Genomic DNA, 23,751 nt, shown 5'->3' on the forward strand with positions numbered 1-23,751 from the left:
ATCTCTGTAACCTCCTCCAGCAACTACAACCCTCCCTATCTCTGTAACCTCCTCCAGCCCCTAAAATCCTCCCTATCTCTGTAACCACCTCCGGCCCCTACAACCCTCCGTAATTCCGTAACCTCCACCAACCCCTACATCCCTTCCTATCTCTGTAACATCCTCCATACCCTACAACTCTCCCTATCGCTGTAACCTCCTCCAGCCCCTTCAACCCTCCCTATCTTTGTAACCTCCTGCACACCCTACAACCCTCCCTATCTCTGTAACCTCCTCCACACGTTACAACCCTCCTTATATGTGTAACTCCTGCAGCCTCAACAACCCTCCCTATCTCTGTATCTCCTCCAGTCCCTACAACCCTATATCTGTAACCTCTTCCAGCCCCAACAACCCTCCCTACATCTGTAAACTACTCCACACTCTACGACCCTCCCTATCTCTGTAACCTCCTTCAGCCCCTACATCCTTCCCTATCTCTAACCTCCTCCACACCCTGCAACCCTCCCTATCTCTGCAACCTCCTCCACACCCTACAACTTTCCCTATCTCTGTAACCTCCTCCAGCCCCTACAAACCTCCCTATCTCTGTTATCTCCTCCAGGCCCTACAAACCTCCCTCTCTCTGTAACCTCCTCCAGCCCCTACAACCTCCCTATCTCTGTAACCTTCTCCAGCCCCTACAACCCTCCCTATCTCTGTAGCTTCCTCCCGCCCCTACAGCCCTCCCTATCTCTGTAAACTCCTCCAGACCCTACAACCCTCCCTATCTTTGTAACCTCCTCCAGCCCCTACAAGCCTCCCTATATCTGTAAACTACTCCACCGCTACAAAGCTCCCTATCTCTGTAACCTGCTCCAGACCCTACAACCGTCCCTATCTCTGAAAACTCCTCCAGCCCCTACATCCCTTCGTATCTCTGTAACTTCCTCCACACCCTACAACCCTCCCTATCTCTGTAACCTCCTCCAGACCCTACACCCCCTCCCTTTCTCTGTAACCTCCTCCAACCCCTACAACCTTCCCTATCTATGTAACCTCCTCCATCCCCTACACCCCTCCCTATCTCTGTAACCTCCTCCATCCCCTACACCCCTCGCTTACTTTGTAACCTCCTCCAGTCCCTACAAACCTCCCTATCTCTGTAACCTCCTCCAGCCCCTACAACCTTCCCTATCTCTGTACCCTCCTCCAGCCCCTATAACCCTCCCTATCTCTGTAACCTCCTCCAGACCCACAGCCCTCCTTATCTCTGTAACCTCCTCCATCCCCTACAACCCTCCCTATCTCTGTAACTACTACAGCCCCTACAACCCTCCCTATCTCTGTAATCTCCTCCAGCACCTACAACCCACCCTATCTCTGTAACCTCCTCCACACCCTACAACCCTCCCTATCTCTGTAACCTCCTCCAGCCCCTACAACCCTCCCTGTCTTTGTAACCTCCTCCAGCCCGTACAACCCTCCCTATCTCTGTAACCTCCTCCAGCCCCACAGCCCTCCCTATCTCTGTAACCTCCTCCAGCTCCTACAACCCTCCCTATCTCTGTAACCTCCTCCAGCCCCTACAACCCTCCCTATATATGTAACCTCCTCCAGCCCCTACAACCCTCCCTATATATGTAACCTCCTCCAGCCCCTACAACCCTCCCTATATATATAACCTCCTCCAGCCCCTACAACCCTCTGAATATCTCTGCCTAATTCCATTATGACCCTCTGTATAACCCCCTGGATTAATTGCTCCAACATTCACAGCCATGACTACAGCGGCTGGAGACCTGAACTCTGAAATTCCCCCCACAAACATCTCCACCAGACTCTCCTCCTTTCAGATGCTCCCTAAAACTGAACTCTTTGACGAATCTTTTCTGCTTCTCTCCTGTAATTGATCCTTTCTCTACTGTTAAAACAGTTTCTATTGTCAACTCTCACTCTGTAACTGTTACTATCTGGGCACGTAACTCCCTCTCTCTGGGATTGTAATGCTCATTCTCTGGGTTTGTAACTCTCTCCCACGGTCTGTATCTCTCACTCTTGCGGCCGGTAACTAATACTCCCTGGGCCTTTGACTCTCACTCCCTGGGACTTTGACTCTCACTCCATGCATCTGTAACTCTCACTTCCTGGGTCTGTAACTCTCACTTCCTGGGTCTGTAACTTTCACTCCCTGGGTCTGTAACTCTCACTCCCTGGGTCTGTAACTCTCGCCCCCTGAGTCTGTAACTCTCACTCCCTGGGTCTTTAACTCTCACTCCCTGGGTCTGTAACTCTCGCTCCCTGTGTCTGTAACTTTTGCTCTCCGGGGTTGCAACTCTCGCTCTCCGGGATTGCAACTCTCGCTCTCCGGGGTTGCAACTCTCACTCTCCGGTGTTGCAACTCTCGCTCTCTGGGGTTGCAACTCTTGCTCTCTGGGGTTGTAACTCTCGCTCCCTGTGCCTGTAACTCTCGCTCTCTGGGGTTGCAACTCTCGCTCTCCGGGGTTGCAACTCTTGCTCTCTGGGTTGTAACTCTCGCTCCCTGTGCCTGTAACTCTCGCTCTCTGGGGTTGCAACTCTCGCTCTCCGGGATTGCAACTCTCGCTCTCCGGGGTTGCAACTCTCACTCTCCGGTGTTGCAACTCTCGCTCTTTGGGGTTGCAACTCTTGCTCTCTGGGGTAGTAACTCTCGCTCCCTGTGCCTGTAACTCTCGCTCTCTGGGGTTGCAACTCTCGCTCTCCGGGGTTGCAACTCTCGCTCTCCGGGGTTGCAACGCTCGCTCCCTGGGTCTGTAACTCTCGCTCTCCTGGGTCTGTAACTCTCGCTCCCTGGGTCTGTAACTCTCACTCCCTGGGTCTGTAACTCTCACTCCCTGGGTCTGTAACTCCTGCTCCCTGGGTCTGTAACTCTCACTCCCTGGGTCTGTAACTCCCACTCCCTGGGTCTGTAACTCTCACTCCCTGGGTCTGTAACTCTCGCTCCCTGGGTCTGTAACTCTCGCTCTCTGGGTCTGTAACTCTCACTCTCTGGGTCTGTAACTCTCACTCTCTGAGGCTGTAACTCTCACTCTCTGGGTCTGTAAATCTCACTCTCTGATGTAGTAACTCTCGCTCCCTGGGTCTGTAACCCTCGCTCTCTGGGTCTGTAACTCTCACTCTCTGGGTCTGTAACTCTCACTCTCTGGGTCTGTAACTCACTCTCTGAGGTAGTAACTCTCGCTCTCTGGGTCTGTAACTCTCACTCTCTGGGGCTGTAACTCTCACTCTCTGGGTCTGTAACTCTCACTCTCTGAGGTAGTAACTCTCGCTCCCTGGGTCTGTAACTCTCGCTCTCTGGGTCTGTAACTCTCACTCTCTGGGTCTGTAACTCTCACTCTCTGGGTCTGTAACTCTCACTCTCTGAGGTAGTAACTCTCGCTCTCTGGGTCTGTAACTCTCACTCTCTGAGGTAGTAACTCTCGCTCTCTGGGTCTGTAACTCTCGCTCTCTGGGTCTGTAACTCTCACTCCCTGGGTGTGTAACTCTCACTCCCTGGGTCTGTAACTCTCACTCCCTGGGTCTGTAACTCTCACTCTCTGAGGTAGTAAGTCTCACTCACTGGGACTGTAATTCTCACTCTCTGGGGCTGCAATTCTTACTCTGAGGCTGTAATTCTCACTCTGAGGCTGTAATTCTCACTCTGAGGCTGTAATTCTCACTCTCTGGGGCTGTAACTCTCATTCTCTCTCTGGATTTGTAGAGTTGAGTCTCTGGGTCTGTACTCACCAGGTGAGGGCTGTAAATGGACGGTTTGCTGTGTGTGTGCGCAGAGATGCCAACATTACTAGCTGGGTTAATTCGCTTTTCCTTCTGCCTTCGATTACAGAACCAGACACGAATAACCTCCTTCTCCATGGTGAGCTGCTCCGCTATCAACACAATCTCCTCAGACGTCGGCTTTTGATTCTGAAAAAACACACACAGCCTCTGTCACCCTCACTCTGTCCCCGTCACTCTGTCCCCGTCACTCTGTCCCCGTCTACACTGTCCCCGTCACTCTGTCCCCGTCTACACTGTCCCCGTCACTCTGTCCCCGTCACTCTGTCCCCGTCTACACTGTCCCCGTCACTCTGTCCCCGTCACTCTGTCCCCGTCACTCTGTCCCCGTCACTCTGTCCCCTTCTACACTGTCCCCGTCACTCTGTCCCCGTCACTCTGTCCCCATCACTCTGTCCCCATCACTCTGTGCCCGTCTACACTGTCCCCGTCACTCTGTCCCCGTCTATACTGTCCCCGTCACTCTGTCCCCATCACTCTGTCCCCGTCTACACTGTCCCCGTCTACACTGTCCCCGTCACTCTGTCCCCGTCACTCTGTCCCCGTCTACGCTGTCCCCGTCACTCTGTCCCCGTCTACACTGTCCACGTCTACACTGTCCACGTCTACACTGTCCACGTCTACACTGTCCCCGTCACTCTGTCGCCGTCTACACTGTCCCCGTCACTCTGTCCCCGTCACTCTGTCCCCGTCACTCTGTCCCCGTCACTCTGTCCCCGTCTACACTGTCCACTTCACTCTGCCCCCATCACTCTGTCCCCGTCTACACTGTCCCCGTCACTCTGTCCCCGTCACTCTGTCCCCGTCACTCTGTCCCCGTCACTCTGTCCCCGTCTACACTGTCCCCGTCACTCTGTCCCCGTCACTCTGTCCCCGTCTACACTGTCCCCGTCACTCTGTCCCCGTCACTCTGTCCCCGTCACTCTGTCCCCGTCACTCTGTCCCCGTCTACACTGTCCCCGTCTACACTGTCCCCGTCTACAGTGTCCCCGTCACTCTGTCCCCGTCTACACTGTCCCCGTCACTCTGTCCCCGTCACTCTGTCCCCGTCAATCTGTCCCCGTCTACACTGTCCCCGTCACTCTGTCCCCGTCACTCTGTCCCCGTCACTCTGTCCCCGTCTACACTGTCCCCGTCGACAGTGTCCCCGTCACTCTGTCCCCGTCACACTGTCCCCGTCTACACTGTCCCCGTCACTCTGTCCCCGTCTACACTGTCCCCGTCACTCTGTCCCCGTCACTCTGTCCCCGTCACTCTGTCCCCGTCTACACTGTCCACGTCTACACTGTCCCCGTCACTCTGTCCCCGTCTACACTGTCCCCGTCACTCTGTCGCCGTCTACACTGTCCCCGTCACGCTGTCCCCGTCACTCTGTCCCCGTCACTCTGTCCCCGTCACTCTGTCCCCGTCACTCTGTCCCCGTCTACACTGTCCCCGTCACTCTGTCCCCATCACTCTGTCCCCGTCTACACTGTCCCCGTCACTCTGTCCCCGTCACTCTGTCCCCGTCTACACTGTCCCCGTCACTCTGTCCCCGTCACTCTGTCCCCGTCTACACTGTCCCCGTCACTCTGTCCCCGTCACTCTGTCCCCGTCACTCTGTCCCCGTCACTCTGTCCCCGTCTACACTGTCCCCGTCTACACTGTCCCCGTCTACAGTGTCCCCGTCACTCTGTCCCCGTCTACACTGTCCCCGTCACTCTGTCCCCGTCACTCTGTCCCCGTCACTCTGTCCCCGTCAATCTGTCCCCGTCTACACTGTCCCCGTCTACACTGTCCCCGTCACTCTGTCCCCGTCACTCTGTCCCCGTCACTCTGTCCCCGTCTACACTGTCCCCGTCGACAGTGTCCCCGTCACTCTGTCCCCGTCACACTGTCCCCGTCTACACTGTCCCCGTCACTCTGTCCCCGTCACTCTGTCCCCGTCTACACTGTCCCCGTCACTCTGTCCCCGTCACTCTGTCCCCGTCACTCTGTCCCCGTCTACACTGTCCACGTCTACACTGTCCCCGTCACTCTGTCCCCGTCTACACTGTCCCCGTCACTCTGTCGCCGTCTACACTGTCCCCGTCACGCTGTCCCCGTCACTCTGTCCCCATCACTCTGTCCCCGTCTACACTGTCCCCGTCACTCTGTCCCCGTCTACACTGTCCCCGTCTACACTGTCCCCGTCTACACTGTCCCCGTCACTCTGTCCCCGTCTACACTGTCCCCGTCACTCTGTCCCCGTCACTCTGTCCCCGTCACTCTGTCCCCGTCACCCTGTCCCCGTCTACACTGTCCCCGTCACTCTGTCCCCGTCTACAGTGTCCCCGTCACTCTGTCCCCGTCACTCTGTCCCCGTCTACACTGTCCCCGTCACTCTGTCCCCGTCACTCTCTCCCCGTCACTCTCTCCCAGTCTACACTGTCCCCGTCTACACTGTCCCCATCTACACTGTCCCCGTCACTCTGTCCCCGTCACTCTCTCCCCGTCACTCTCTCCCCGTCTACACTGTCCCCGTCTACACTGTCCCCGTCTACACTGTCCCCGTCACTCTGTCCCCGTCTACAGTGTCCCCGTCTACAGTGTCCCCGTCACTCTGTCCCCGTCACTCTGTCCCCGTCACTCTCTCCCCGTCTACACTGTCCCCGTCTACACTGTCCCCGTCTACACTGTCCCCGTCACTCTGTCCCCGTCTACAGTGTCCCCGTCTACAGTGTCCCCGTCACTCTGTCCCCGTCACACTGTCCCCGTCTACACTGTCCCCGTCTACACTGTCCCCGTCACTCTGTCCCTGTCACTCTGTCCCCGTCACTCTGTCCCCGTCACACTGTCGCCGTCTACACTGTCCCCGTCTACACTGTCCCCGTCACTCTGTCCCCGTCTACACTGTCCCCGTCACTCTGTCCCCGTCACTCTGTCCCCGTCACACTGTCCCCGTCTACACTGTCCCCGTCTACACTGTCCCCGTCTACATTGTCCCCGTCACTCTGTCCCCGTCACTCTGTCCCCGTCTACACTGTCCCCGTCTACAGTGTCCCCGTCACTCTGTCCCCGTCACTCTGTCCCCGTCTACAGTGTCCCCGTCACTCTGTCCCCGTCACTCTGTCCCCGTCTACACTGTCCCCGTCCACAGTGTTCCCGTCTACAGTGTCCCCGTCTACAGTGTCCCCGTCACTCTGTCCCCGTCACGCTGTCCCCGTCTACAGTGTCCCCGTCTACAGTGTCCCCGTCTACAGTGTCCCCGTCACTCTGTCCCCGTCTACACTGTCCCCGTCTACTCTGTCCCCGTCACTCTGTCCCCGTCACTCTGTCCCCGTCACTCTGTCCCCGTCTACACTGTCCCCGTCACTCTTGTCCCCGTCTACACTGTCCCCGTCACTCTGTCCCCGTCACTCTGCCCCCGTCTACACTGTCCCCGTCACTCTGTCCCCGTCACTCTGTCCCCGTCACACTGTCCCCGTCACTCTGTCCCCGTCACTCTGTCCCCGTCTACAGTGACCCCGTCACTCTGTCCCCGTCACACTGTCCCCGTCTACACTGTCCCCGTCACTCTGTCCCCGTCACTCTGTCCCCGTCACTCTGTCCCCGTCTACACTGTCCCCGTCACTCTGTCCCCGTCACTCTGTCCCCGTCACTCTGTCCCCATCACCCTGTCCCCGTCTACACTGTCCCCGTCTACACTGTCCCCTTCACTCTGTCCCCGTCTACAGTGTCCCCGTCACTCTGTCCCCGTCACTCTGTCCCCGTCACTCTGTCCCCGTCTACACTGTCCCTGTCTACACTGTCCCCGTCACTCTGTCCCCGTCACTCTGTCCCCGTCACTCTGTCCCCGTCTACTCTGTCCCCGTCTACACTGTCCCCGTCTACACTGTCCCCGTCACTCTGTCCCCGTCTACAGTGTCCCCGTCTACAGTGTCCCCGTCTACAGTGTCCCCGTCACTCTGTCCCCGTCACTCTGTCCCCGTCTACACTGTCCCCGTCTACACTGTCCCCGTCACTCTGTCCCCGTCACTCTGTCCCCGTCACTCTGTCCCCGTAACTCTGTCCCCGTCACACTGTCCCCGTCTACACTGTCCCCGTCTACACTGTCCCCGTCACTCTGTCCCCGTCACTCTGTCCCCGTCTACACTGTCCCCGTCACTCTGTCCCCGTCACTCTGTCCCCGTCACACTGTCCCCGTCTACACTGTCTCCGTCTACAGTGTCCCCGTCTACACTGTCCCCATCACTCTGTCCCCGTCTACACTGTCCCCGTCTACAGTGTCCCCGTCACTCTGTCCCCGTCACTCTGTCCCCGTCTACACTGTCCCCGTCACTCTGTCCCAGTCAGTCTGTCCCAGTCAGTCTGTCCCCGTCACTCTGTCCCCGTCTACAGTGTCCCCGTCACTCTGTCACCGTCACTCTGTCCCCGTCTACACTGTCCCCGTCTACACTGTCCCCGTCTACAGTGTCCCCGTCACTCTGTCCCCGTCACTCTGTCCCCGTCTACAGTGTCCCCGTCACTCTGTCCCCGTCACATTGTCCCCGTCTACACTGTCCCCGTCACTCTGTCCCCGTCTACACTGTCCCCGTCTACACTGTCCCCGTCTACAGTGTCCCCGTCACTCTGTCCCCGTCACTCTGTCCCCGTCACTCTGTCCCCGTCACTCTGTCCCCGTCTACAGTGTCCCCGTCTACAGTGTGCCCGTCACTCTGTCCCCGTCTACACTGTCCCCGTCTACACTGTCCCCGTCATTCTGTCCCCGTCACTCTGTCCCCGTCACTCTGTCCCCGTCAACACTGTCCCCGTCACTCTGTCCCCGTCTACACTGTCCCCGTCACTCTGTCCCCGTCACTCTGTCCCCGTCACTCTGTCCCCGTCACACTGTCCCCGTCTACACTGTCCCCATCTAAAGTGTCCCCGTCTACGCTGTCCCCGTCTACAGTGTCCCCGTCTACACTGTCCCCGTCACTCTGTCCCCGTCTACTCTGTCCCCGTCACTCTGTCCCCGTCTACACTGTCCCCGTCACTCTGTCCCCGTCACACTGTCCCCGTCCACACTGTCCCCGTCTACACTGTCCCCGTCTACACTGTCCCCGTCTACACTGTCCCCGTCACTCTGTCGCCGTCACTCTGTCCCCATCACTCTGTCCCCGTCTAAACTGTCCCCGTCTACAGTGTCCCCGTCTACACTGTCCCCGTCACTCTGTCCCCGTCTACAGTGTCCCCGTCACTCTGTCCCCATCTACACTGTCCCCGTCTACACTGTCCCAGTCACTCTGTCCCTGGCACTATGTCCCCGTCACTCTGTCCCCGTCTACACTGTCCCCGTCACTCTGTCCCCGTCTACACTGTCCCCGTCACTCTGTCCCCGTCACTCTGTCCCCGTCACTCTGTCCCCGTCTACACTGTCCCCGTCTACACTCTCCCCGTCACTCTGTCCCCGTCTACACTGTCCCCGTCACTCTGTCCCCGTCGACACTGTCCCCGTCACTCTGTCCCCGTCTACAGTGTCCCCGTCACTCTGTCCCCGTCTACACTGTCCCCGTCTACACTGTCCCCGTCACTCTGTCCCCGTCACTCTGTCCCCGTCTACACTGTCCCCGTCTACACTGTCCCCGTCACTCTGTCCCCGTCACTCTGTCCCCGTCTACAGTGTCCCCGTCACTCTGTCCCCGTCACTCTGTCCCCGTCTACACTGTCCCCGTCTACACTGTCCCCGTCACTCTGTCCCCGTCACTCTGTCCCCGTCACTCTGTCCCCGTCACACTGTCCCCGTCTACACTGTCCCCGTCTACACTGTCCCCGTCACTCTGTCCCCGTCCACACTGTTCCCTTCACTCTGTCCCCGTCACTCTGTCCCCATCACTCTGTCCCCGTCACTCTGTCCCCGTCACACTGTCCCCGTCTACACTGTCCCCATCTAAAGTGTCCCCGTCTACGCTGTCCCCGTCTACAGTGTCCCCGTCTACACTGTCCCCGTCACTCTGTCCCCGTCACTCTGTCCCCGTCTACACTGTCCCCGTCACTCTGTCCCCGTCTACACTGTCCCCGTCACTCTGTCCCCGTCTACACTGTCCCCGTCACTCTGTCCCCGTCACTCTGTCCCCGTCACTCTGTCCCCGTCTACACTGTCCCCGTCACTCTGTCCCCGTCACTCTGTCCCCGTCTACACTGTCCCCGTCACTCTGTCCCCGTCTACACTGTCCCCGTCGCTCTGTCCCCGTCACACTGTCCCCGTCTACACTGTCCCCGTCACTCTGTCCCCGTCACTCTGTCCCCGTCTACACTGTCCCCGTCTACACTGTCCCCGTCACTCTGTCCCCGTCTACACTGTCCCCGTCACTCTGTCCCCGTCACTCTGTCCCCGTCACTCTGTCCCCATCTGCACTGTCCCCGTCACTCTGTCCCCGTCACTCTGTCCCCGTCTACACTGTCCCCGTCTAAAGTGTCCCCGTGTAAAGTGTCCCCGTCTACACTGTCCCCGTCACTCTGTCCCCGTCTACAGTGTCCCCGTCTACACTGTCCCCGTCACACTGTCCCCGTCACTCTGTCCCCGTCTACACTGTCCCCGTCACTCTGTCCCCGTCTCTCTGTCCCCGTCACTCTGTCCCCGTCTACACTGTCCCCGTCACTCTGTCCCCGTCACTCTGTCCCCGTCACTCTGTCCCCGTCTACACTGTTCCCGTCTACAGTGTCCCCGTCACTCTGTCCCCGTCACACTGTCCCCGTCTACACTGTCCCCGTCACTCTGTCCCCGTCACTCTGTCCCCGTCTACACTGTCCCCGTCACTCTGTCCCCGTCACTCTGTCCCCGTCACTCTGTCCCCGTCTACACTGTCCACGTCTACACTGTCCCCGTCACTCTGTCCCCGTCTACACTGTCCCCGTCACTCTGTCCCCGTCACTCTGTCCCCGTCACTCTGTCCCCGTCACTCTGTCCCCGTCTTCACTGTCCCCGTCTACACTGTCCCCGTCTACTCTGTCCCCGTCACTCTGTCCCCATCACCCTGTCCCCGTCGACACTGTCCCCGTCACTCTGTCCCCGTCTACAGTGTCCCCGTCACTCTGTCCCCGTCTACACTGTCCCCGTCTACACTGTCCCCGTCACTCTGTCCCCGTCACTCTGTCCCCGTCTACACTGTCCCCGTCACTCTGTCCCCATCTACACTGTCCCCGTCTACACTGTCCCCGTCTACACTGTCCCCTTCTACACTGTCCCCGTCTACTCTGTCCCCGTCACCCTGTCCCCGTCGACTCTGTCCCCGTCTACAGTGTCCCCGTCACTCTGTCCCCGTCTACACTGTCCCCGTCACTCTGTCCCCGTCACTCTGTCCCCGTGTACACTGTCCCCGTCTACACTGTCCCCGTCTACACTGTCCCCGTCTACACTGTCCCCGTCACTCTGTCCCCGTCTACAGTGTCCCCGTCACTCTGTCCCCGTCTACACTGTCCCCGTCTACACTGTCCCCGTCACTCTGTCCCCGTCACTCTGTCCCCGTCTACACTGTCCCCGTCTACAGTGTCCCCGTCTACACTGTCCCCGTCACTCTGTCCCCGTCTACACTGTCCCCGTCATTCTGTCCCCGTCACTCTGTCCCCGTCTACACTGTCCACGTCACTCTGTCCCCGTCACTCTGTCCCCGTCCACACTGTCCCCGTCCACAGTGTCCCCGTCTACACTGTCCCCGTCACACTGTCCCCGTCTACACTGTCCCCGTCACTCTGTCCCCGTCTCTCTGTCCCCGTCACTCTGTCCCCGTCACTCTGTCCCCGTCACTCTGTCCCCGTCTACACTGTCCCCGTCTACAGTGTCCCCGTCACTCTGTCCCCGTCACACTGTCCCCGTCTACACTGTCCCCGTCACTCTGTCCCCGTCACTCTGTCCCCGTCTACGCTGTCCCCGTCACTCTGTCCCCGTCACTCTGTCCCCGTCACTCTGTCCCCGTCTACACTGTCCCCGTCACTCTGTCCCCGTCTACACTGTCCCCGTCACTCTGTCCCCGTCACTCTGTCCCCGTCACTCTGTCCCCGTCACTCTGTCCCCGTCTACACTGTCCCCGTCACTCTGTCCCCGTCTACACTGTCCCCGTCTACACTGTCCCCGTCACTCTGTCCCCGTCTCTCTGTCCCCGTCACTCTGTCCCCGTCACTCTGTCCCCGTCACTCTGTCCCCGTCTACACTGTCCCCGCCTACAGTGTCCCCGTCACTCTGTCCCCGTCACACTGTCCCCGTCTACACTGTCCCCGTCACTCTGTCCCCGTCACTCTGTCCCCGTCTACGCTGTCCCCGTCACTCTGTCCCCGTCACTCTGTCCCCGTCACTCTGTCCCCGTCTACACTGTCCCCGTCACTCTGTCCCCGTCTACACTGTCCCCGTCACTCTATCCCCGTCACTCTGTCCCCGTCACTCTGTCCCCGTCACTCTGTCCCCGTCTACACTGTCCCCGTCACTCTATCCCCGTCTTCACTGTCCCCGTCTACACTGTCCCCGTCTACACTGTCCCAGTCTACACTGTCCCCGTCACTCTGTCCCCGTCTACAGTGTCCCCGTCACTCTGTCCCCGTTACACTGTCCCCGTCTACACTGTCCCCGTCTACACTGTCCCCGTCACTCTGTCCCCGTCACTCTGTCCCCGTCACTCTGTCCCCGTCTACACTGTCCCCGTCTACACTGTCCCCGTCACTCTGTCCCCGTCACTCTGTCCCCATCTACAGTGTCCCCGTCACTCTGTCCCCGTCACTCTGTCCCCGTCTACACTGTCCCCGTCTACACTGTACCCGTCACTCTGTCCCCGTCACTCTGTCCCCGTCACACTGTCCCCGTCACACTGTCCCCGTCACACTGTCCCCGTCACTCTGTCCCCGTCACTCTGTCCCCGTCACACTGTCCCCGTCTACACTGTCCCCGTCTACACTGTCCCCGTCTACATTGTCCCCGTCACTCTGTCCCCGTCACTCTGTCCCCGTCTACACTGTCCCCGTCTACAGTGTCCCCGTCACTCTGTCCCCGTCACTCTGTCCCCGTCTACACTGTCCCCGTCACTCTGTCCCCGTCACTCTGTCCCCGTCACTCTGTCCCCGTCACTCTGTCCCCGTCTACAGTGTCCCCGTCACTCTGTCCCCGTCTACACTGTCCCCGTCTACAGTGTCCCCGTCTACAGTGTCCCCGTCACTCTGTCCCCGTCACGCTGTCCCCGTCTACAGTGTCCCCGTCACTCTGTCCCCGTCACACTGTGCCCGTCTACACTGTCCCCGTCACTCTGTCCCCGTCTACACTGTCCCCGTCTACACTGTCCCCGTCTACAGTGTCCCCGTCTACACTGTCCCCGTCACTCTGTCCCCGTCACTCTCTCCCCGTCTACAGTGTCCCCGTCTACAGTGTCCCCGTCACTCTGTCCCCGTCTACACTGTCCCCGTCTACACTGTCCCCGTCACTCTGTCCCCGTCTACACTGTCCCCGTCACTCTTGTCCCCGTCTACACTGTCCCCGTCACTCTGTCCCCGTCACTCTGCCCCCGTCTACACTGTCCCCGTCACTCTGTCCCCGTCACTCTGTCCCCGTCACTCTATCCCTGTCTACACTATCCCCGTCTACACTGTCCCCGTCACTCTGTCCCCGTCACTCTCTCCCCGTCACTCTGTCCCCGTCTACAGTGACCCCGTCACTCTTTCCCCGTCACACTGTCCCCGTCTACACTGTCCCCGTCACTCTGTCCCCGTCACTCTGTCCCCGTCTACACTGTCCCCGTCACTCTGTCCCCGTCACTCTGTCCCCGTCACTCTGTCCCCATCACCCTGTCCCCGTCTACACTGTCCCCGTCTACACTGTCCCCTTCACTCTGTCCCCGTCTACAGTGTCCCCGTCACTCTGTCCCTGTCACTCTGTCCCCGTCACTCTGTCCCCGTCTACACTGTCCCCGTCTACACTGTCCCCGTCACTCTGTCCCCGTCACTCTGTCCCCGTCACTCTGTCCCCGTCTACACTGTCCCCGTCTACACTGTCCCCGTCTACACTGTCCCCGTCTCTCTGTCCCCGTCTACAGTGTCCCCGTCTACAGTGTCCCCGTCACTCTGTCCCCGTCACTCTGTCCCCGTCTACACTGTCCCCGTCTACACTGTGCCCGTCACTCTGTCCCCGTCACTCTGTCCCCGTCGCTCTGTCCCCGTCACTCTGTCCCCGTCACACTGTCCCCGTCTACACTGTCCCCTTCTACACTGTCACCGTCACTCTGTCCCCGTCACTCTGACCCGTCTACACTGTCCCCGTAACTCTGTCCCCGTCACTCTGTCCCCGTCTACGCTGTCCCCGTCTACAGTGTCCCCGTCTACACTGTCCCCGTCACTCTGTCCCCGTCTACACTGTCCCCGTCTACAGTGTCCCCGTCACTCTGTCCCTGTCACTCTGTCCCCGTCTACACTGTCCCCGTCACTCTGTCCCAGTCAGTCTGTCCCCGTCACTCTGTCCCCGTCTACAGTGTCCCCGTCACTCTGTCCCCGTCACTCTGTCCCCGTCTACACTGTCCCCGTCTACACTGTCCCCGTCTACAGTGTCCCCGACACTCTGTCCCCGTCACTCTGTCCCCGTCTACAGTGTCCCCGTCACTCTGTCCCCGTCACATTGTCCCCGTCTACACTGTCCCCGTCACTCTGTCCCCGTCTACACTGTCCCCGTCTACACTGTCCCCGTCTACAGTGTCCCCGTCACTCTGTCCCCGTCACTCTGTCCCCGTCACTCTGTCCCCGTCTACAGTGTCCCCGTCTACAGTGTGCCCGTCACTCTGTCCCCGTCTACACTGTCCCCGTCTACACTGTCCCCGTCACTCTGTCCCCGTCACTCTGTCCCCGTCACACTGTCCCCGTCTACACTGTCCCCATCTAAAGTGTCCCCGTCTACGCTGTCCCCGTCTACAGTGTCCCCGTCTACACTGTCCCCGTCACTCTGTCCCCGTCACTCTGTCCCCGTCTACACTGTCCCCGTCACTCTGTCCCCGTCACACTGTCCCCGTCCACACTGTCCCCGTCTACACTGTCCCCGTCTACACTGTCCCCGTCTACTCTGTCCCCGTCACTCTGTCCCCGTCACTCTGTCCCCGTCACTCTGTCCCCGTCTACACTGTCCCCGTCACTCTGTCGCCGTCACTCTGTCCCCGTCACTCTGTCCCCGTCTAAACTGTCCCATTCTACAGTGTCCCCGTCTACACTGTCCCCGTCACTCTGTCCCCGTCTACAGTGTCCCCGTCACTCTGTCCCCGTCTACACTGTCCCCGTCTACACTGTCCCCGTCACTCTGTCCCTGGCACTATGTCCCCGTCACTCTGTCCCCGTCTACACTGTCCCCGTCACTCTGTCCCCGTCACTCTGTCCCCGTCTACACTGTCCCCGTCACTCTGTCCCCGTCACTCTGTCCCCGTCACTCTGTCCCCGTCACTCTGTCCCCGTCTACACTGTCCCCGTATACACTGTCCCCGTCACTCTGTCCCCGTCTACACTGTCCCCGTCACTCTGTCCCCGTCGACACTGTCCCCGTCACTCTGTCCCCGTCTACAGTGTCCCCCTCACTCTGTCCCCGTCTACACTGTCCCCGTCTACACTGTCCCCGTCACTCTGTCCCCGTCACTCTGTCCCCGTCTACACTGTCCCCGTCACTCTGTCCCCGTCACTCTGTCCCCGTCTACAGTGTCCCCGTCACTCTGTCCCCGTCTACACTGTCCCCGTCACTCTGTCCCCGTCACTCTGTCCCCGTCTACTTTGTCCCCGTCTACACTGTCCCCGTCTACACTGTCCCCGTCACTCTGTCCCCGTCTACACTGTCCCCGTCACTCTGTCCCCGTCACTCTGTCCCCGTCACACTGTCCCCGTCTACACTGTCCCCATCTAAAGTGTCCCCGTCTACGCTGTCCCCGTCTAGAGTGTCCCCGTCTACACTGTCCCCGTCACTCTGCCCCCATCACTCTGTCCCCGTCTACACTGTCCCCGTCACTCTGTCCCCGTCTACACTGTCCCCGTCACTCTGTCCCCGTCAGTCTGTCCCCGTCACTCTGTCCCCGTCACACTGTCCCCGTCTACACTGTCCCCATCTAAAGTGTCCCCGTCTACGCTGTCCCCGTCTAAAGTGTCCCCGTCTACACTGTCCCCGTCACTCTGTCCCCGTCACTCTGTCCCCGTCTACACTGTCCCCGTCACTCTGTCCCCGTCACACTGTCCCCGTCCACACTGTCCCCGTCTACACTGTCCCCGTCTACACTGTCCCCGTCTACTCTGTCCCCGTCACTCTGTCCCTGTCTACACTGTCCCCGTCACTCTGTCGCCGTCACTCTGTCCCCGTCACTCTGTCCCCGTCACATTGTCCCCGTCTACACTGTCCCCGTCACTCTGTCCCCGTCTACACTGTCCCCGTCTACACTGTCCCCGTCTACAGTGTCCCCGTCACTCTGTCCCCGTCACTCTGTCCCCGTCACTCTGTCCCCGTCACTCTGTCCCCGTCTACAGTGTCCCCGTCTACAGTGTGCCCGTCACTCTGTCCCCGTCTACACTGTCCCCGTCTACACTGTCCCCGTCACTCTGTCCCCGTCACTCTGTCCCCGTCACTCTGTCCCCGTCACACTGTCCCCGTCTACACTGTCCCCATCTAAAGTGTCCCCGTCTACGCTGTCCCCGTCTACAGTGTCCCCGTCTACACTGTCCCCGTCACTCTGTCCCCGTCACTCTGTCCCCGTCTACACTGTCCCCGTCACTCTGTCCCCGTCACACTGTCCCCGTCCACACTGTCCCCGTCTACACTGTCCCCGTCTACACTGTCCCCGTCTACTCTGTCCCCGTCACTCTGTCCCCGTCACTCTGTCCCCGTCACTCTGTCCCCGTCTACACTGTCCCCGTCACTCTGTCGCCGTCACTCTGTCCCCGTCACTCTGTCCCCGTCACTCTGTCCCCGTCACTCTGTCCCCGTCACTCTGTCCCCGTCTACACTGTCCCCGTATACACTGTCCCCGTCACTCTGTCCCCGTCTACACTGTCCCCGTCACTCTGTCCCCGTCGACACTGTCCCCGTCACTCTGTCCCCGTCTACACTGTCCCCGTCTACACTGTCCCCGTCACTCTGTCCCCGTCACTCTGTCCCCGTCTACACTGTCCCCGTCACTCTGTCCCCGTCACTCTGTCCCCGTCTACAGTGTCCCCGTCACTCTGTCCCCGTCTACACTGTCCCCGTCACTCTGTCCCCGTCACTCTGTCCCCGTCTACTTTGTCCCCGTCTACACTGTCCCCGTCTACGCTGTCCCCGTCTAGAGTGTCCCCGTCTACACTGTCCCCGTCACTCTGCCCCCATCACTCTGTCCCCGTCTACACTGTCCCCGTCACTCTGTCCCCGTCTACACTGTCCCCGTCACTCTGTCCCCGTCACTCTGTCCCCGTCACTCTGTCCGCGTCACACTGTCCCCGTCTACACTGTCCCCATCTAAATTGTCCCCGTCTACGCTGTCCCCGTCTACAGTGTCCCCGTCTACACTGTCCCCGTCACTCTGTCCCCGTCACTCTGTCCCCGTCTACACTGTCCCCGTCACTCTGTCCCCGTCACACTGTCCCCGTCCACACTGTCCCCGTCCACACTGTCCCCGTCTACACTGTCCCCGTCTACTCTGTCCCCGTCACTCTGTCCCCGTCACTCTGTCCCCGTCTACACTGTCCCCGTCACTCTGTCGCCGTCACTCTGTCCCCGTCACTCTGTCCCCGTCTAAACTGTCCCCGTCTACACTGTCCCCGTCACTCTGTCCCCGTCTACAGTGTCCCCGTCACTCTGTCCCCGTCGACACTGTCCCCGTCTACACTGTCCCCGTCACTCTGTCCCTGGCACTATGTCCCCGTCACTCTGTCCCCGTCTACACTGTCCCCGTCACTCTGTCCCCGTCTACACTGTCCCCGTCACTCTGTCCCCGTCACTCTGTCCCCTTCTACACTGTCCCCGTCACTCTGTCCCCGTCACTCTGTCCCCGTCTACACTGTCCCCGTCACTCTGTCCCCGTCTACAGTGTCCCCGTCACTCTGTCCCCGTCACTCTGTCCCCGTCACTCTGTCCCCGTCGACACTGTCCCCGTCATTCTGTCCCCGTCACTCTGTCCCCGTCACTCTGTCCCCGTCTACACTGTCCCCGTCACTCTGTCCCCGTCTACACTGTCCCCGTCACTCTGTCCCCGTCACTCTGTCCCCGTCTACACTGTCCCCGTCACTCTGTCCCCGTCACTCTGTCCCCGTCTACACTGTCCCCGTCTACACTGACGCCGTCACTCTGTCCCCGTCTACACTGTCCCCGTCCCTCTGTCCCCGTCACTCTGTCCCCGTCACTCTGTCCCCGTCACTCTGTCCCCGTCTACACTGTCCCCGTCACTCTGTCCCCGTCACTCTGTCCCCGTCACTCTGTCCCCGTCTACACTGTCCCCGTCTAAAGTGTCCCCGTGTAAAGTGTCCCCGTCTACACTGTCCCCGTCACTCTGTCCCCGTCTACAGTGTCCCCGTCTACACTGTCCCCGTCACTCTGTCCCCGTCACTCTGTCCCCGTCTACACTGTCCCCGTCACTCTGTCCCCGTCTCTCTGTCCCCGTCACTCTGTCCCCGTCTACACTGTCCCCGTCACTCTGTCCCCGTCTACACTGTCCCCGTCACTCTGTCCCCGTCACTCTGTCCCCGTCTACACTGTTCCCGTCTACAGTGTCCCCGTCACTCTGTCCCCGTCACACTGTCCCCGTCTACACTGTCCCCGTCACTCTGTCCCCGTCTACACTGTCCACGTCTACACTGTCCCCGTCACTCTGTCCCCGTCTACACTGTCCCCGTCACTCTGTCCCCGTCACTCTGTCCCCGTCACTCTGTCCCCGTCTACACTGTCCCCGTCACTCTGTCCCCGTCTTCACTTTCCCCGTCTACACTGTCCCCGTCTACTCTGTCCCCGTCACTCTGTCCCCATCACCCTGTCCCCGTCGACACTGTCCCCGTCACTCTGTCCCCGTCTACAGTGTCCCCGTCACTCTGTCCCCGTCTACACTGTCCCCGTCTACACTGTCCCCGTCACTCTGTCCCCGTCACTCTGTCCCCGTCTACACTGTCCCCGTCACTCTGTCCCCGTCTACACTGTCCCCGTCTACACTGTCCCCGTCTACTCTGTCCCCGTCACTCTGTCCCCGTCACCCTGTCCCCGTCTACAGTGTCCCCGTCACTCTGTCCCCATCTACACTGTCCCCGTCACTCTGTCCCCGTCACTCTGTCCCCGTCTACACTGTCCCCGTCTACACTGTCCCCGTCTACACTGTCCCCTTCTACACTGTACCCGTCACTCTGTCCCCGTCACTCTGTCCCCGTCTACAGTGTCCCCGTCACTCTGTCCCCGTCTACACTGTCCCCGTCTACACTGTCCCCGTCACTCTGTCCCCGTCACTCTGTCCCCGTCTACAGTGTCCCCGTCTACACTGTCCCCGTCACTCTGTCCCCGTCTACACTCTCCCCGTCACTCTGTCCCCGTCACTCTGTCCCCGTCACTCTGTCCCCGTCACTCTGTCCCCGTCTACACTGTCCACGTCACTCTGTCCCCGTCACTCTGTCCCCGTCCACAGTGTCCCCGTCTACACTGTCCCCGTCACTCTGTCCCCGTCTACACTGTCCCCGTCTACACTGTCCCCGTCACTCTGTCCCCGTCTCTCTGTCCCCGTCACTCTGTCCCCGTCACTCTGTCCCCGTCACTCTGTCCCCGTCTACACTGTCCCCGTCTACAGTGTCCCCGTCTACAGTGTCCCCGTCACTCTGTCCCCGTCACTCTGTCCCCGTCACACTGTCCCCGTCTACACTCTCCCCGTCACTCTGTCCCCGTCACTCTGTCCCCGTCTACGCTGTCCCCGTCACTCTGTCCCCGTCACTCTGTCCCCGTCTACACTGTCCCCGTCTACACTGTCCCCGTCACTCTGTCCCCGTCTACACTGTCCCCGTCACTCTATCCCCGTCACTCTGTCCCCGTCACTCTGTCCCCGTCACTCTGTCCCCGTCTACACTGTCCCCGTCACTCTGTCCCCGTCTTCACTGTCCCCGTCTACACTGTCCCCGTCTACACTGTCCCCGTCTACACTGTCCCCGTCTACACTGTCCCCGTCACTCTGTCCCCGTCACTCTGTCCCCATCACTCTGTCCCCGTCGACACTGTCCCCGTCACTCTGTCCCCGTCTACAGTGTCCCCGTCACTCTGTCCCCGTCTACACTGTCCCCGTCTACACTGTCCCCGTCACTCTGTCCCCGTCACTCTGTCCCCGTCTACACTGTCCCCGTCTACACTGTCTCCGTCACTCTGTCCCCGTCACTCTGTCCCCGTCTACAGTGTCCCCGTCACTCTGTCCCCGTCACTCTGTCCCCGTCTACACTGTCCCCGTCTACACTGTCCCCGTCACTCTGTCCCCGTCACTCTGTCCCCGTCACTCTGTCCCCGTCACACTGTCCCCGTCAAACTGTCCCCGTCTACACTGTCCCCGTCTACACTGTCCCCGTCACTCTGTCCCCGTCTACACTGTCCCCGTCACTCTGTCCCCGTCACTCTGTCCCCGTCACTCTGTCCCCGTCTACACTGTCCCCGTCACTCTGTCCCCGTCACTCTGTCCCCGTCCACACTGTCCCCGTCTACAGTGTCCCCGTCTACACTGTCCCCGTCACTCTGTCCCCGTCTACACTGTCCCCGTCTACACTGTCCCCGTCTACACTGTTCCCGTCTACACTGTCCCCGTCACTCTGACCCCGTCACTCTGTCCCCGTCTACACTGTCCCTGTCTACAATGTCCCCGTCACTCTGTCCCCGTCACTCTGTCCACGTCTACACTGTCCCCGTCACTCTGTCCCCGTCACTCTGTCCCCGTCAATCTGTCCCCGTCACTCTGTCCACGTCTACAGTGTCCCCGTCACTCTGTCCCCGTCTACACTGTCCCCGTCTACACTGTCCCCGTCTACACTGTCCCCGTCTACAGTGTCCCCGTCAATCTGTCCCCGTCACTCTGTCCCCGTCTACAGTGTCCCCGTTACTCTGTCCCCGTCACACTTTCCACGTCTGCACTGTCCCCGTCACTCTGTCCCCGTCTACACTGTCCCCGTCTACACTGTCCCCGTCTACACTGTCCCCGTCTACACTGTCCCCGTCACTCTGTCCCCGTCTACACTGTCCCCGTCACTCTGTCCCCGTCACTCTGTCCCCGTCACTCTGTCCCCGTCTACACTGTCCCCGTCACTCTGTCCCCGTCACTCTGTCCCCGTCCACACTGTCCCCGTCTACAGTGTCCCCGTCTACACTGTCCCCGTCACTCTGTCCCCGTCTACACTGTCCCCGTCTACACTGTCCCCGTCTACACTGTTCCCATCTACACTGTCCCCGTCACTCTGACCCCGTCACTCTGTCCCCGTCTACACTGTCCCCGTCTACAGTGTCCCCGTCACTCTGTCCCCGTCACTCTGTCCACGTCTACACTGTCCCCGTCACTCTGTCCCCGTCACTCTGTCCCCGTCAATCTGTCCCCGTCACTCTGTCCACGTCTACAGTGTCCCCGTCACTCTGTCCCCGTCTACACTGTCCCCGTCTACACTGTCCCCGTCTACACTGTCCCCGTCTACAGTGTCCCCGTCAATCTGTCCCCGTCACTCTGTCCCCGTCTACAGTGTCCCCATTACTCTGTCCCCGTCACACTGTCCACGTCTGCACTGTCCCCGTCACTCTGTCCCCGTCTACACTGTCCCCGTCTACACTGTCCCCGTCTACACTGTCCTCGTCTACACTGTCCACGTCACTCTGTCCCTGTCACTCTGTCCCCGTCACTCTGTCCCCGTCTACATTGTGCCCGTCACTCTGTCCCCGTCTACACTGTCCCCGTCTACACTGTCCCCGTCACTCTGTCCCCGTCACTCTGTCCCCGTCACTCTGTCCCCGTCTACACTGTCCCCGTCACTCTGTCCCCGTCACTCTGTCCCCGTCACACTGTCCCCGTCTACACTGTCCCCGTCTACAGTGTCCCCGTCTACTCTGTCCCCGTCTACAGTGTCCCCGTCTACAATGTCCCCGTCTACACTGTCCCCGTCACTCTGTCCCCGTCACTCTGTCCCCGTCTACACTGTCCCCGTCACACTGTCCCCGTCACTCTGTCCCCGTCACTCTGTCCCCGTCTACAGTGTGCCCGTCACTCTGTCCCCGTCTACACTGTCCCCGTCTACACTGTCCCCGTCACTCTGTCCCCGTCACTCTGTCCCCGTCACTCTGTCCCCGTCACTCTGTCCCCGTCTACAATGTCCCAGTCACTCTGTCCCCGTCACTCTGTCCCCGTCACACTGTCCCCGTCTACACTGTCCCCGTCTACAGTGTCCCCGTTTACTCTGTCCCCGTCTACAGTGTCCCCGTCTACACTGTCCCCGTCTACACTGTCCCCGTCACTCTGTCCCCGTCACTCTGTCCCCGTCTACACTGTCCCCGTCACTCTGTCCCCGTCACACTGTCCCCGTCTACACTGTCCCCGTCTACACTGTCCCCGTCACTCTGTCGCCGTCACTCTGTCCCCGTCACTCTGTCCCCGTCACACTGTCCCCGACTACACTGTCCCCGTCTACACTGTCCCCGTCTACACTGTCCCCGTCACTCTGTCCCCGTCACTCTGTCCCCGTCTACACTGTCCCCGTCACTCTGTCCCCGTCACTCTGTCCCCGTCACACTGTCCCCTTCTACACTGTCCCCGTCTACAGTGTCCCCGTCTACACTGTCCCCGTCACTCTGTCCCCGTCACTCTGTCCCCGTCACTCTGTCCCTGTCTACACTGTCCCCGTCTACAGTGTCCCCGTCACTCTGTCCCCGTCACTCTGTCCCCGTCTACACTGTCCCCGTCACTCTGTCCCCGTCACTCTGTCCCCGTCTACAGTGTCCCCGTCACTCTGTCCCCGTCACTCTGTCCCCGTCTACACTGTCCCCGTCTACACTGTCCCCGTCACTCTATCCCCGTCACTCTGTCCCCGTCTACAGTGTCCCCGTCACTCTGTCCCCGTCACATTGTCCCCGTCTACACTGTCCCCGTCACTCTGTCCCCGTCTACACTGTCCCCGTCTACACTGTCCCCGTCTACAGTGTCCCCGTCACTCTGTCCCCGTCATTCTGTCCCCGTCACTCTGTCCCCGTCTACAGTGTCCCCGTCTACAGTGTGCCCGTCACTCTGTCCCCGTCACTCTGTCCCCGTCTACACTGTCCCCGTCTACACTGTCCCCGTCACTCTGTCCCCGTCACACTGTCCCCGTCAACACTGTCCCCGTCAACACTGTCCCCGTCACTCTGTCCCCGTCACTCTGTCCCCGTCACTCTGTCCCCGTCACACTGTCCCCGTCTAAAGTGTCCCCGTCTACACTGTCCCCGTCTACAGTGTCCCCGTCTACACTGTCCCCGTCACTCTGTCCCCGTCACTCTGTCCCCGTCACTCTGTCACCGTCACTCTGTCACCGTCACTCTGTCACCGTCACTCTGTCCCCGTCTACACTGTCCCCGTCACTCTGTCCCCGTCTTCACTGTCCCCGTCTACACTGTCCCCGTCTACACTGTCCCCGTCACTCTGTCCCCGTCTACACTGTCCCCGTCTACACTGTCCCCGTCTACAGTGTCCCCGTCTACACTGTCCCCGTCACTCTGTCCCCGTCACTCTGTCCCCGTCTACAGTGTCCCCGTCTACAGTGTCCCCGTCACTCTGTCCCCGTCTACACTGTCCCCGTCTACACTGTCCCCGTCACTCTGTCCCCGTCACTCTGTCCCCGTCACTCTGTCCCCGTCTACACTGTCCCCGTCACTCTTGTCCCCGTCTACACTGTCCCCGTCACTCTGTCCCCGTCACTCTGCCCCCGTCTACACTGTCCCCGTCACTCTGTCCCCGTCACTCTGTCCCCGTCACTCTGTCCCTGTCTACACTATCCCCGTCTACACTGTCCCCGTCACTCTGTCCCCGTCACTCTGTC

General features: G+C 60.2%; 1 protein-coding gene across 1 annotated transcript in view; it reads right to left on the minus strand.

Annotated features, from left to right (window-relative positions):
- The window catches only part of LOC121273992 (POU domain, class 2, transcription factor 2-like), a 507,999-nt gene that overhangs the window by 41,141 nt on the left and 443,107 nt on the right, over nt 1–23,751 (minus strand). The window contains exon 11 of the mRNA XM_041181124.1: nt 3,745–3,924. Coding sequence (XP_041037058.1) covers nt 3,745–3,924 — 180 coding nt within the window. The remainder of the gene's footprint in view (nt 1–3,744; nt 3,925–23,751) is intronic.

This window comes from Carcharodon carcharias (assembly GCF_017639515.1).
Source record: "Carcharodon carcharias isolate sCarCar2 chromosome 29 unlocalized genomic scaffold, sCarCar2.pri SUPER_29_unloc_10, whole genome shotgun sequence".
Classification (NCBI taxonomy): domain Eukaryota; kingdom Metazoa; phylum Chordata; class Chondrichthyes; order Lamniformes; family Lamnidae; genus Carcharodon; species Carcharodon carcharias.